Source organism: Musca autumnalis, unplaced genomic scaffold, assembly GCF_047663935.1.
Source record: "Musca autumnalis isolate F117 unplaced genomic scaffold, ASM4766393v1 scaffold_5, whole genome shotgun sequence".
Taxonomy (NCBI): Eukaryota; Metazoa; Arthropoda; class Insecta; order Diptera; family Muscidae; genus Musca; species Musca autumnalis.
This window is the reverse complement of record NW_027412088.1, coordinates 89,131,179-89,145,473: the sequence shown is the minus strand read 5'-3', so window position 1 is coordinate 89,145,473 and position 14,295 is coordinate 89,131,179. Positions and strand designations below refer to the sequence as shown.

Here is a 14,295-nt window from a genome sequence, read left to right as displayed (position 1 = left end):
CGGTAAAATCATTGTCTTCTTGTGAATATGGTACACTGGTGCCATGAGTAGGCATCAAGCTGCAGTTCTCAGGCGACATTCTGCTTGGTTTAAAATATTCTTCAACTGCGTAGCTCTAAGGTTTGCCAACCACCACACTGGTGCAAGTTAGCTTACCACTAACCGGCCTATTCAAAAAGTTTTCTTTGTCGGCAACCCCAAATGCTGCCGGCAAGCGAAATGAAGACCCCGTTCCTACTTCTGATGTTGTCGCAAATAGCTGTAGATTGCATGTACGACTCAAACACGCTTTCGAACGTTACACCCAGTATCTTGTGGAAGTTAGTGGTCGGAATCAGGACACCATTGACCAATATGTTCAGGGGGATCCTTATTTCACCCGTCCAGGTGGTGAACAGTGTGACAGTTATCCCTAGATGGAAGAACACACACGTCCACATATATAGTTGATTATCCAACGTTTCAAACACGGCTGGAGAGAAGCCTTCTGTCCCTGAAAAGATTGGCGTTGTCGACAGCACCGAAAGCCTTCGGTATATCAAGGGCCACCCTGCCAACTTTATAGGCTCCTTGCCAAATACTCAATTCCAGGTTCATCTGCCACAACGGTCATAGTAAATTGTAGTGGTACCACCTCGGCTGAGAGGGTTCTTATCCGACGTAAAACATTCCTCTTCGTCCTATCATTCTTGGGGAAGAAGGATTGTGGGTATTTTTTGGTGTAAACTGTGTTAATTGGGACTGGCAATGATATTATTAGACCCACGGGTTATTATAACTAGCCCACAAAAACTTATAATTTTATGCTGGTAACTTTTAAAACCTCTTTTATTACCTGCGAAAATTATATTTACTTTTGAAATTAGGAATCTTTTCATTGGACCATTTAGGTCCACCATCAATGTTGTTCTAACCATCCTATACTGACGGCAATGCCGAGTGACGTCTTGTTATACCCTCAGAATTTATGCTAACGAGGCTATATACACGGACAGGATGTGCGTCATCGAAACAATGGTTTTAGACCCCAAGTATGTTTGGACGAAATCAGTTTCAGACAATTTTGGTACCTTCGGGTACCTCTCACTCGAAATTTCGGAAAAGTTTTTGATTTTTGTTATAACAACAGGTATTCGCTGCCCCCATTACGGCAGTGCTACTTTTTTAGGGGCAAGTCCAAGCTTCCTAAGAAAATGGCTCGAAAGCTTTAAAAACCGGCTAAGGCACTATGTGTAGTGCCGGGAAGTTTGCGCAAACTTAAATCAAGTTCTAAGATGGGTCATATCGGTCCACTCCTTTGGATGCCTCACCACAACAATGAAAAAAATTTCGCTAAAATGGTGCGCACGATAACTTTCGCAGGCAGTGACCGATTTGATCCATAGTGTGCAGATCGTGATATTTCTACGAGATATAGATCAGGTTATAATCTGGACTATATATGTCAACTTCTTCGGGTACCTCCCACACAAAATTTCGAAAAGTGCAGTTTAGGGCCTCCTCTCGAATCGTTTTGATTTTTCTTGCAACTGGTTGCACTCAAGGCCCCTATTACTATGGTACAAGGTTTTTGAGTGCCCACGACAACATTCGAACCGAATATTTCTTCGAATATTAGATACAACTCGAAGGTGGTGCTTACAGATCCACTTCTTACGGTACCTCCCACACAAAAGTTCGAATGTATTCGCTAAAATGGTACGCGCGATATCTCATAAACGGATTAACCGTTTTGTTCCAAACTTTAGATCTCGAAACTTAGTTTATTTTCAAAAGTGGGACCAAATTTTCAACATTTGTGTTTAAGTGTTCGGGGATCCTTTCGTCGGTATTTTTTTATATATATCTGTTGGCAAAATCGATTGATATTTTCTTCGATATAATTTACTCACCTTTGGCCCCACAACAACATTCGGCGTGGCCGGATTATTACCACTGTGGGCAAAATTTTCCACTGAATTTGATGCCGGTAAACGTTTTTCATTTGTGGATTTTATTAAACTGGGTCTACGCATTACAGGATGGGTACAGGTTTTACCATCGGCACATGAGGCATCGCCACAACCACAATCTAATTGTTTGACTAGAGCTGCTTGACGTGACAGACGTTGTTTTTCCATTAACTGGCAGACAATGGATTCAACGGTTTCAGCAGTCTACAAAGAAAAAAAATAAAAACATATAAAATATGTATATGTACATATATTCGAAGGACGACGCAGCGTTATGTAAGTATGTAAATTTTTTGAAGTTTTACTCACAGATATTTCAATATCATTGCCCGAATCCGATTCATCATCTGATGTTACAGTTGATACTGGAATGAAAATAAAATAATTAAGGTAGATTGTTAGTGAAGTTTACAGTTTGCTAATAAACATTTAAATGATTAAGACCATTAATTGTTTTCGATAACATTCGATAACACCAAATTATATCGAATTTTGTTAACACTATTAAATATTGTTAATGATATGGCAAAAGAGGACATATCATCACCCCATTAGCCACGAAATTCAGGCTTCGAACAAAATATTTTTCACAATTTTTGTTTAATCGAAACTTATCGAAGTGTTATCGTTGCATTTATAATAATGTATTGTTTGACCTTATATTACTTGTATAATATAAATATTATATAAATGTCTATACTTACACATTGGCTTCAATTGGCTGACCAATTCCTCTTTTGTCCACTCTTTTTTATCGCCCCACAAACTGATGCTCGGCGCAATAACGGCCATTTTATTATCATCCGGATATGGGACATTTAAATAGTGTACCAAAACAATATCGGGATTCTGTAACAGCCAGTAACATCTGCGATGAAATGTGGGCAATATGGCAGAATGTACATAACAACCATAGATGCACTGCAAAAAAAAAAAAAAAACCATTGGAAAAAAGAGACATCTGATTAGAAAAATCAAAACAAAGCCATAAAAAGGTTGTAAATATTATTTTTCTTGGAAACATACAAAAACTAAATTTATGAATTTTAAGTGAAATGTAGTCGGCACGTGACGGGTGGGAGCCTTTTATTATTTTTATTTAGGTTCACCTCCTGTGTCAAATGGTAAATGAGAAGAAGCCTTGATCAATAATAAAAGCTCAAAAATAGTTTCTAAAGAATGTTTCTATATCTAGCAAAGTATCTGTGTCATGTTATTGAATGTCAGATTTATTTTGAAGATCTTTTATTTTCCAGTGGGGTTTAATTAATTAAATTTAAATATAAACCACTCAATATATGTATATGAGGTTCTAACGTTCCTGTTTTTTGCCCTACAATGTCTTTGGTTGCCAATCAAATAAAAAACAAATGCCTGGAGAGGTCAAAGGGCAAACACATTTATTTATTTATTTCCCTCAAAATCCATTTGTAAACAGATTTTGACTTATGACATATTTCGTGAACTCCTCCACTTCCTTGACAAACAAAAACTAGACGACCCTTTTTATGAAACGATTCTCCACACCAGAAATCTTTGTAATTTCAATAAATTTATTAAAATTGCAATTCTCCACGAAGAATAACAAACAGATTTTGCAAGTGTTTTTTTTCTGTTTTCTCGACATTTTTTGGCAAAATTAGTAAGGGAGGAAATCAAAGATGCCAGCATTGAGGGACACAAACAAACAAGGGGAACTGCCTCTAAAATGGGTGCATGTCGTAAATATAAAAGCAAATGGGAAGAGGTTTAAAATAAAAAAAAACTATCAGTAGCAAGTGCCAACCCTTTTTTGCTTCTTAATAGAAGTTCAAGACGACAAGCTAGGAAAAAAGTAGAAGCCAGTTGAAATGATAAATTTTTATTTTGTGATATACCGATGTTTTGTAATCTAATTCATAGACATTATTGTGGAAGCACCAAACGAAGAAAAAGTAAACAAGGAACAAAAAAAAAGCGAATATTTTTGATAGTTTGTATGGAATGAGAGAAGAGGAGATGGGAAAGGTTTTACAGTGGGATTGTTGTATACAAAATCTTTGAATAAATCATGGGATTCTCCTTAGCTACCATAAATTGCTCAACGATACTTATTTTCTGAAAAACATACTACGATAACAATATTTTTATAGAACATGTCATCGATAACAAACCATTACAATATTTCCTAGACGAAATATTACCGTAATGATCGATTACAATAATTTAAACACAATGTTGTATCGATGAAACCAACCTACTATAAAAATTTCTATAGACAATGTTGCCGATAACAAACATTTCTATAGAAAATCTTGCCGATAACAACAATTTTTATACAAAATGTTGCAGATAAAAATAATTTCTATAGATAATATTGTCGACAACAACAATTGCTATAGAAAATATTGCCGATAATACCAAATTCTATAGAAAATGTTGCCGATAACAACAATTTCTATAGAAAATGTTGCCGATAACAACAATTTTTATACAAAATGTTGTCGATAACAACAATTTCTATAGAAAATATTGCCGATAACAACAATTTCTATAGAAAATGTTGCCGATTACAACAATTTCTATAGAAAATGTTGCCAATAACAACAATTTCTGTAGAAAATGTTGCCGATAACAACAACTTCTTTAGAAAATATTGCCGATAACAACAGTTTCTATAGAAATGTTGCCGATAACAACAATTTCTATAGAAAATGTTGCCGATAACAACAATTTCTATAGAAAATGTTTCCGATAACAACAATTTCTATAGAAAATGTTTCCGATAACAACAATTTCTATAGAAAATGTTGTCGATAACAACAATTTCTAGAGAAAATGTTGGCGCTAACAACATTTTTTGTAGAAACTGTTGTCGATAACAACAATTTTTATAAAAATGTTGTTGATAACAACAATATATATAGAAAATGTTGTTGATAACAGCAATTTCTATAAAAATGTTGTCGATAACAAAATTTTCTATAGAAAATGTTGTCGATAACAATAGAAAATGTGGTCGATATTGTTGTTAACGACAACATTTTCTATAGAAATTGTTATCGTCAATATTTTCTACAGAAATTGATTTTATCGAAAATATTTTCTATAGAAATTGATGTTATCGGCAATTGTTGTTATCGACAATATTTTCTATAAAAATTGTTGATATCGACAACATTACATTACATTACATTACCAAAGAAACTACTGCTGTTATCGACAAATTTTCTATAGAAATTGTTGCTTTTGGACAACATTTTCTATAGAAATTGTTGTCATCGACAACATTTTCTATAGAAATTGTTGTTATCGACAACATTTTCTATAGAAATTGTTGTTATCGACAACATTTTCTATAGAAATTGTTGTTATCGACAACATTTTCTATAGAAATTGTTGTTGTCGGCAACATTTTCTATAGAAATTGTTGTTATTTTTTGTTATCGACATTTTCTGTAGAAGTTGTTATTATCGACAACATTTCCTATAAAAATTGTTGTTATTGAAAACTTTTTCTATAGAAATTGCTGTTGTCGACATTTTTTATAGAAATTGTTGTTATCGAAAACGTTTTCTATAGCATTTTTTGTTATCGACTATATTTTCTATAGAAACTGTTCTTACCGACAAAATTTTCTTTAAGCTGAGTACACACGATCAGTTTTGCTCAAATAATTAGTCATTAGGCAACCACAAAATATTTTGATGTTGCTGGACAGTTTGACAGTTATCGATATTCCCGAAAAATCGACAGTCAAAACTGATCAAGTGTACACCGCTTTAGAAGTTCTTGTTATCGAAAATATTTTCTCTAGAAATTGTTTTTATGTTGTAAAAAATATATTGAAATATTCTATTGTTTTCTATAAAAAAATCTGAAAACTGCCAAAAACTATTTCACTGTTCCCCACCATCACCAAGGAGTTGGAGAGGGGGAAATAAATGAATGAACGTTTGTGTTTGTTCATAAACATATTAGTTGTTAGTCAGTTATCGCGTTAAAAATATTTCCAGACATTAGACAGACGCGTTTGTTGTCTTAGCATTTCCGTCTTCAAATATCAAACATAAATCTTCCAAGAAAACATTGATGGCTTTCCAACTCTCAATGAATCTCCTCACAAAGCAACTACTTGACACCAAAGGAAGGAATGAAGAAAAACAAAAGTGTATTTACATCCACTTTTAAAGACATTTATATTGAGAAGAAAAATGCCAAAAAGGAAGAAAGGATATGAAGGAAAATAGGTTGGCAAATACAAATTTCATAAAAATTAAAAACCTTCTAATAAAACGAAAGCAAAAACTCGGAAAAAATTGGCGTGAAATTACACAAATTTTGTTACAGAAAACACTTTTTTGGGTAAATGATAAAAAAACCTAAAGACAAAAACAAAACAATAGAAGAGAATAGTAGCATAGAGTTGCCATTTGGGGTTTTAATTTCTTTTGCCAAAATATTGATTTAAAGGACTTTTAAATGGAATAGAATGTTCAAACTTTAAAAGTGGAAGAAATTAGGGAAAATGCAAAGGAAATTGGGAATTGAGTGACAATAATTCTGAGGGTCTAAACCACCTTACAATAAAGACTATATAGCTTTACATTATAGAAAAGTGTTGGAACCTTTTATAATAATACTGACACAGCCCCCTAAAACATCGCTACAAGTGTTGTCGAGCTATTTTCGACACGCTCTTCGGACTAGGTAATAATAATGAAGTCCCATTGACCAAAATACAGAATGGGGCTGCACTCTTTAAAGTGATAGAAGTTTCCCTCAGTTCTTTTGGGTACGTTTGTAGAATCATTTTATTTTCTACAGAAAAATCCACTGGAAATTGGCAACACTAAGTACAACATTTAATCCTTGAATATGATGATGGCAATGATGAACTAAAAAAACAAAAAAAAAGAAATCTGTTTTTATGCCCACCAAAAAGTTAAGACGGGAGTAGAGTCGAGTAATTTTCTATGTTTCCGTTAGGAAATCATAATTCATGGCATTTCCCCAAAACAAAAACGTTACAAAAAAAGAACAATTCACTAAAAACAAAGGCGAGAACTACCCAGAAATCCCTTAAGAAAAAAACTTCTAAATATGAAAAAAAAAACTCAAGATAAACATGTACGACCAGCAGTGTTTATTTAGTTGGATAAACGGAACAAAAAAAAAGGGTCAACAAAAACTCAAAGGAGAAAAAGAACAAAACAACAGAACCAAAGTAGCCTTTATCTTAACCCTTACTTCTAAATTCCATTTGGACTCTCTATTTATCGTTTCGTCTAATTGTTGAAAAAATTCTTCATTAAGTCGTAAATTAATTCCAAAGAAAATCCTAATAAACGACGCTAATTTGTCGGCCCTTAAAAACACTTTGAATTTGTGTGGATGAAGGAAAGGAAGGATGGGAAATAAGTATTCCATGTGATGACGGGTTAGTCCTCATATGTGTGAAAGAAAAACAAAACAAGCATTTACACTTATGGGATTTATTTGTAGTACATGTTACATATTGTACTTGAGGAGCTTAATTGTCGGACAAAGAAAGCCATGCCAAGAGCAGGAACACCAAAAACAATTATTTCAATTATTAAAGTTTAACGTTTAAGAGAATAAATTTTATTTCATTCCGGCCTTTGGAGAGGCTTAACTGAGTGCTAACGGACGCGTCTATGGGTAGCGGATAATGCAATGCCAAATGCCAAGAAGTATTAGTTGGTTAAGTAAATACTCGCGGAAAATTCGGCATATCTTTGGTGCCCCTAAACATCTAATTCCATGCCCAAAGTTATGATTTTACGCTAACACTAATACAGACGACACTGTGAACGTTTTAAGGACTATAATCTGCTAATGGAATTTACAGTTTCTTTACAAAGTAGGTTCAGTTTACACACTGGCGGAAAGTACAGATCGTTATTAACACCTTACAGGATATTTGATGAATGGAAAGCAACAACGCCCAAGGTGACGACGCAGTGTACTATAGCTGTCAAAAAACTATACATATGTTTAACAGAACTTTTTTTTTTAGCTAGCCGGAGGCTAAACATCTCGTTTACAGATTCTCCTCGGTGGATGGGAGAAAATCATAAACCTTCCACATCAGTATTATCTATACAAATGCCTGGACCGAAGGCAAGGACCAACATATGAAATCTGTTTTTTTGAACAGCAAGACCAACTGATCACTGAATAGCAATGACATCAGGTTATTTCAAACCAAAATTAAGAAAAATAACGTCTACGGGCAACCGTCGGATTAATTTTCCTCCACAGTGAAACATCTCGAAACTGAACGAAGCTCAAAAACTTCGTGGCAACAAAAAAACACGATAAATAACCGCAACATATTCCAACCTTACAATACACATAATGTCACATGGCGGTTAACAGACCAACTAACGAGAACCAAATCGATAGGTTCGTTGATCTAGAGGTTCTTGTTTGTACTTTGGACCTCCCGCTCTACATCATGAAGATATCTTCTGACGTGCTTGGGTGGGTAGTCTTTTCACTAGATTGTGCCAGGCGTGCTCATAACGGTATCACTCAAGCAGGTACTCCATCGACATTTGTGCTGATGCACCGCTGGTGTCATTAGGAGGCACCCTGTTCCAGTCCTCAGGTCAACATTCTGGCTGGTTTGAATATGCTTCCACTGTGTAGCGGGAAACTCATTTCATATGTTCATGTGGTGAACAGTGTGGCAGTAGAGTTAGAGGCGGACATTTTCATATTCTTCAGATGTCATAATAGGATAAGAGGACCCCACGTCAATCATTCTCATACATTATCCTAAAGTGGCGGTTAAACAGTTCCGACGATATCACCCGGTATTGGGGAACTCCCTGTTTCACTTTATTTCTGAATTCCACAAACGACTGGCATCCACACATATGGTTGATTACACTGGTCGGGACGACTTTTGTTTTATCTGATTTTTATACCCTCAGCATTTATGCTAACGAGGGTATATACACTTTCATACGGGCAAAATGTGCCTCATCGAAATAATGGTTTTAGACCCCAAGTATGTTTGGACGAAATATCTTTCAGACCATTTGGAGTTGATTTAGCCATGTCCGTCCGTCTGTCTGTCTGCCTGGCTGGTGCGCACGATAACTCTCCAACGGAGCAACCGATTCGGTTCAAAATTTGGCTTTCGTAATATTTTGCCCAAACTTAGTTTAAGTTCAAAGATGGGTTATATCGGTCCACTCCTTCCGGTACCTCCCACACAAAAGTTCGAAAATGTTCGGAAAATTTGTGCGCACGATAACTCTTGAAGGGAGTAACCGATTTGGCCCACACTTAGTACATCGTGAAAGTTCTACCAGACTTAGATGAAGTTTAAATATGGTCTCAATCAGTCCACTCCTTCGAGTACCTCCCACACAAAATTTCGGAAAAGTTCAGTTTAGGACCTGCTCTCGAATCGCTTTGATGTTGTAACAGCTTGTATTCGCTGTCCCCCATACCACGGTACAAGTTTCATAAGGGGCAAGTCCATACTTCCTGAGAAAATAGCCTTAAAGGTGCAAAAAAACCCTATGAAACCGTGTGTAGTGGTTGGAGCGCAAGATAAATCTCGAACGGATCTGCAAATTCGGTCCAAAATTTGGCCTTCGTAATATTTTGTCCAAACGTAGTTAAAGTTCGAAGATAAACCATGTCGGTCCACTCCTTCAGGTTCAAAAATCTTCGGAAAAAATATGCGCACGATAACTCTTGAAGGGAGTGACTGATGTAATCCATACTCTGCACATCCAAATATATCTACCAGCTATAGATCAGGTTCGAATATGGACTATATTTGTCCACTCCTTTGGGTACCTCCCACACAAAATTTTGGATAAGTTCACTTTAAGACCTGCTCTCGAATCACTTTGATTTTTGTTAAAGCAATTTGCATTCCATTACGACAGTAAAAGTTTTTTCAGGGGCAGGTCCATATTTCTTGGGAAAACGTCCCGAAAGGTGCAAAAAGCCCTATGTCACCATATGTGGCTCTTGAACTGTTCTACTGATTTGGTGCAACATTTGGTCTTCGTCATATTTTATCCAAACTTAGTTTCATGGGGCAATACCTGTCCCCAACTTCCGGTACTTCTCCCCAATATTTAAAAATGTCACTTAAATGTTAGGACGATATCACTTGAATGGTGCAACCAATTTGGTCCAAACTTTGGATCTCCTAATATTTTGTCAAAATCTAGTTTAACTTCTAAAGTGGCCCATATCGGTCCTCCCTCATCTATCTGTCCGTAGATGAAAGTTTCAATTCACATTGGCTGAGGGTATACCTCTGTCGGAAAAGCCGACTGACACTTTTTTACTTGTTTTGGTGTTTCTAATTGAAAACGGCGGGTTATTTTCGAATCTGGCTCAAAATCGTTTCTTATGATTTTTACCTAGAGTTTCGTTATTATCGAATAAAATAAATATTTTTGTGGGTTTTTTGACACGAATATATCAAGGAGATGTTGTACGCCTGATACAAAAAGTTTCTGCAGTAATTATTACCATTCCACAAACATCCCAGACGTGACAGGGGAGTCTGCTCTTCGGATTCGAAAATAACTCGCCGTTTTCAGATAGAAACATCGAAAAATTCGGATGAAACATTCAACTTTTTTAATTTTGTTGTTTTGTTACAGGAGAAAGGAGGAAGTTCGGCCTGTACGATTCGCCTCTGTTGGCATCCTTATCTGGCGTCAGTAGCGGGAGCAACTTGTCATCTTCCCAGGTTTCTGGAATAGCATGGATGGCTAATGATAGACTGTGGACACTTGCCAAATATTCATACAGTAGCTTAGGCATTACGTGCGGCCCAACCCTCTATATGATTTCGCGTTTCGGATGACATCTGTAATATCGCTCATAATAAATGTAATGATACCTCCTCAACTGAGAAGGCTCTTATATGCCGTAGCACACTCCGCGTCGCCCTATCACTTCAGGTATCTAGCCACTTTTTCCGCTCGCCTACTAGCCTGTTGAATTCAAGAGGAAGTTCCCTTAATCTTGGGTCTTCAGGGTTTATACGGCGAAACCCATCACACTCGCTTAATAGCTGTGCCTCGAGTTATTCGCCTAACATCAGACCGCTGTTGAAAGGTGGGAATCGGCTGGTCCTAGGGGATTTCAATGCGCGCATCATGAGTTATGGCATTCAGCCCTGGGGAATGACCAAATGACCACATTTTGCACTGGGAACGAGGACGCACCCACCATGATTAGAGGAGACTGCCACAGTTCGCCTAACATATCCATCGTATCACCCGGTCTGACGAATGACGTGACATGGAAATCCGTCATTTCTCTTGGGTCGGACCAGCTCTCAATCTTCATCTCCATCAATAGACCACCAGACTTCATAACCTCTGACATCATCACTGCTGCATGACTAAATAACCCCAGAGTCAGAGAACTGACAGTGGAAGTAATTAGATTAGTCGGTGAACACAAGCGGAAAAAGTGGCTAGAACATCTGAAGTTCTCCAACATTAGAGCCGGTTGTAATAAATTGTAGACAACGGTTAAGGCGCTATCAAAAGACCGCACATTTTTCATCTTTAACGGCGTGGCATTGACAGATCCGAAGAGGTGCGCGGGCTATTTCTGCCGACAATTTATCGAGCACCCCGATAGCGACCGAGCGAAGAGAAGTGTTTTACTTCGTTTGCGATCTCTTTCAGCCAAGGAAGAACCGCCACATTTTACGATGGATGATGTTTCAGATGTTATCCGAGGCGCAATGTCATCCAAAGCGCTTGGACCTTACGGAATTTCAATGGGGATGCTAAACAGCTGGTTGACCCCGGAATCGAGTATTTAAGTAAGGTCTTATTGCTAGCCACCCCAATAGTTCCCGAAGCCTGGAAGATAGGTAGGGTGGTAATGCTGCTGAAACCTGGCAAAGATGCCAGCAAAAGTGAATCAAACAGGCCGATTTCACTTCTATAGCCAGTAGCAAAGATACTCGATGCGTTACTCCTCCCCAGCATTTGAACGTGGTATCCAGTTGCGGATCATCATCACGGATTCCGGAACAGCATAGTACCACAACAGCACTGCACGCCATTTCCACATATATTGACCGAGGACTCAACCAGGACAAACCATGACACAGAACAGTGATGGTAGCATTGGATCTGACAAAAGCGTTTGATAGGTCAGCCATGCTAGGCTGTTCGAGGATATCGAGAATACTACCCTCCGGCCTTGTCTGAAACGCTAGGTTATCAACTATTTGTGTGGTCGCCAGTCATACGTGGAATTCAGAGACAGGAAGTCCAAACCCCGTAGAGTGAAACAGGGAGTTCCCCAAGGAGGGGTGATATCTCCGGAACTGTTTAACCTCCACCTTTCCGCAATTCCACGCCCTCCCGACGGCATTGAGTTAATTACGTACGCGGATGATTGTACAGTCATGGCGTCAGGTCCCAACATTGGTAACATTTGTGACAGGCTAAACGCCTATCTCATTGATCTTGTAGAGTTTTTCCACGAGAGGAATATGGAAATATCTACCACTAAGTCAAAAGCCACACTGTTCACCATGGACGGCGCAAATGAAGCTCCCACTGAATGTGCAAGTCGACCGTGCAATTATTCCGACCACAAACTAACCCAAAGTCCTGTGGGTCACATTCGATAGCATGTATAAGTCGTCCGAGTATGCTATAGTTATCTGCGAAAAGTTGAGAAACAGGAACAAAGTCCTCAAGTCCCAAGCCGTCAGCACTTGGGGTGCGGATAAAGAAACCTTGTTAACCACATATAACGCGATAGGTCGGTCTGTGGTAAGCTATGCCGCGCCAGCGAGGTTTGCTATCGTAAGTGATACGCAATGGGATAACTTAAAAATCTGTCAGAATGCTGCCTTGAGAACACCTACAGGATGTCACCTCATGTTGTCATCTTCAGTAGGCCATTTACGTGAGGAGACCAAGATCCTGCCGGTGCGTCGACACAATAGGATGTTGACGATGCAGTAATTTCTTGGGTGCTATAGGAAAGACCACCCAAATCACCAGCTGGTGGATATGCCCGAACCTACCAGGCGAGTCAAGGAGGATTATTGTGATCTGGAAAGGGAGGTCCAGAGATATAAAAGAGAACCCCTTGATCAACGTTCTTATCAGGCAGGTTTGGGAGATATTCACTCTGATGCGGTCGCTGATGCTTTAGAAGCCTATAGTGCGAAAATCGTCCTCGAAGTTCACCCACCACCCGTGCCAGCGGAAGAGCAACAGCTGCCAAGGCAAACGAGAGTCGTGTTTCCACAACTAAGATCTGGTTGGTGCAGCCGCCTCAATTCTTACTGGGCCTAGATTGAAAGAACGCACAATATCTGCCCAGCATGGGGCACCGAGCCGCATACTACGCAGCACCTTTTTAACTGCCAGCCAACCCGCTAACCTGACTCCACTCTCACTTTGGACTAATCCTATTCAGGACACATATGTACATTTAGAAGCTACTACAACAACAACATTTGGAAAAAGTACAGCTACAAGTTCTTCTGGCGGGCTCTGTTACGATAGCGCAAGTTTTTTTCGGGGGCAATTCCATATTTCCTGAGTTAATGACCCAAATTTTGTACATCGTCTTATTTCTTACAGAATCGGATTATGTCCTAACTTTGACTACATCCGACCACTCTTTAGGGTACCTCCCACACAAAGTTTGGAATGAGTGCAGTTTACGAACTCGCCTGGGCTCGTTTTTATTTTATTTTATTTTATTTTATTTTTTTTTTTTTTTTTTGGCAATTGGCAACATTTTTTGCGAAATTGTCCTAAAAACTCAAAAAACCCTATAGACGTCAGAAGTATTCTGTTTGCTTCTTTTCTTTGGGTCCGATGCTGGGGGCATATCTCTTTAGGCACAGCTGACTGATACTTTCTTATTTGTTGTATATGTTTTTTTTTTTTTTATTTTTTAATTCCATGTGGAAAATTTAATAGAACCGCAGTGAATGAAAATCATAATAAACATTTTAAACTCACCTCAGTTCCTTGTACTTTGAGTTTCATGTGATCTTCACGTGTGGTTTTGCCATCTTTGCGTTTCTTCCAACAGTAGCCATCACGTCGATAGCGCACCTTTTTACGTGAGTAAAGTAGTAGAGAGCCACTTTTCGGTCTGGAAAAAAAAAAACATAAACAATGATAAGTCCATATCTACATTAGGCAATTTTCCTTGCGGCAATTGTCAGTTTGTCGGTGAAAGAGGGTGTTGAGAGGCAAAGGCTTATCATATGCCTCAGCTTTCTCTCCTTCACACTCACAATTGCTGCAAGGAAAATTTCCTAATGTAGATATGGACTAAATTTGATTTTCAACATTA

General features: G+C 38.0%; 1 protein-coding gene across 3 annotated transcripts in view; it reads right to left on the bottom strand.

Moving 5' to 3' along the window:
• Positions 1–14,295, bottom strand: part of Camta (Calmodulin-binding transcription activator) — a 283,414-nt gene that overhangs the window by 37,995 nt on the left and 231,124 nt on the right. For all 3 annotated transcript variants that reach the window (XM_073990712.1, XM_073990711.1, XM_073990710.1), the window contains 4 exons: positions 13,956–14,091; positions 2,657–2,873; positions 2,262–2,317; positions 1,893–2,156 (listed from right to left, as the gene is read on the bottom strand). In XM_073990712.1, the coding sequence (XP_073846813.1) occupies positions 1,893–2,156; positions 2,262–2,317; positions 2,657–2,873; positions 13,956–14,091 (673 nt within the window). The remainder of the gene's footprint in view (positions 1–1,892; positions 2,157–2,261; positions 2,318–2,656; positions 2,874–13,955; positions 14,092–14,295) is intronic.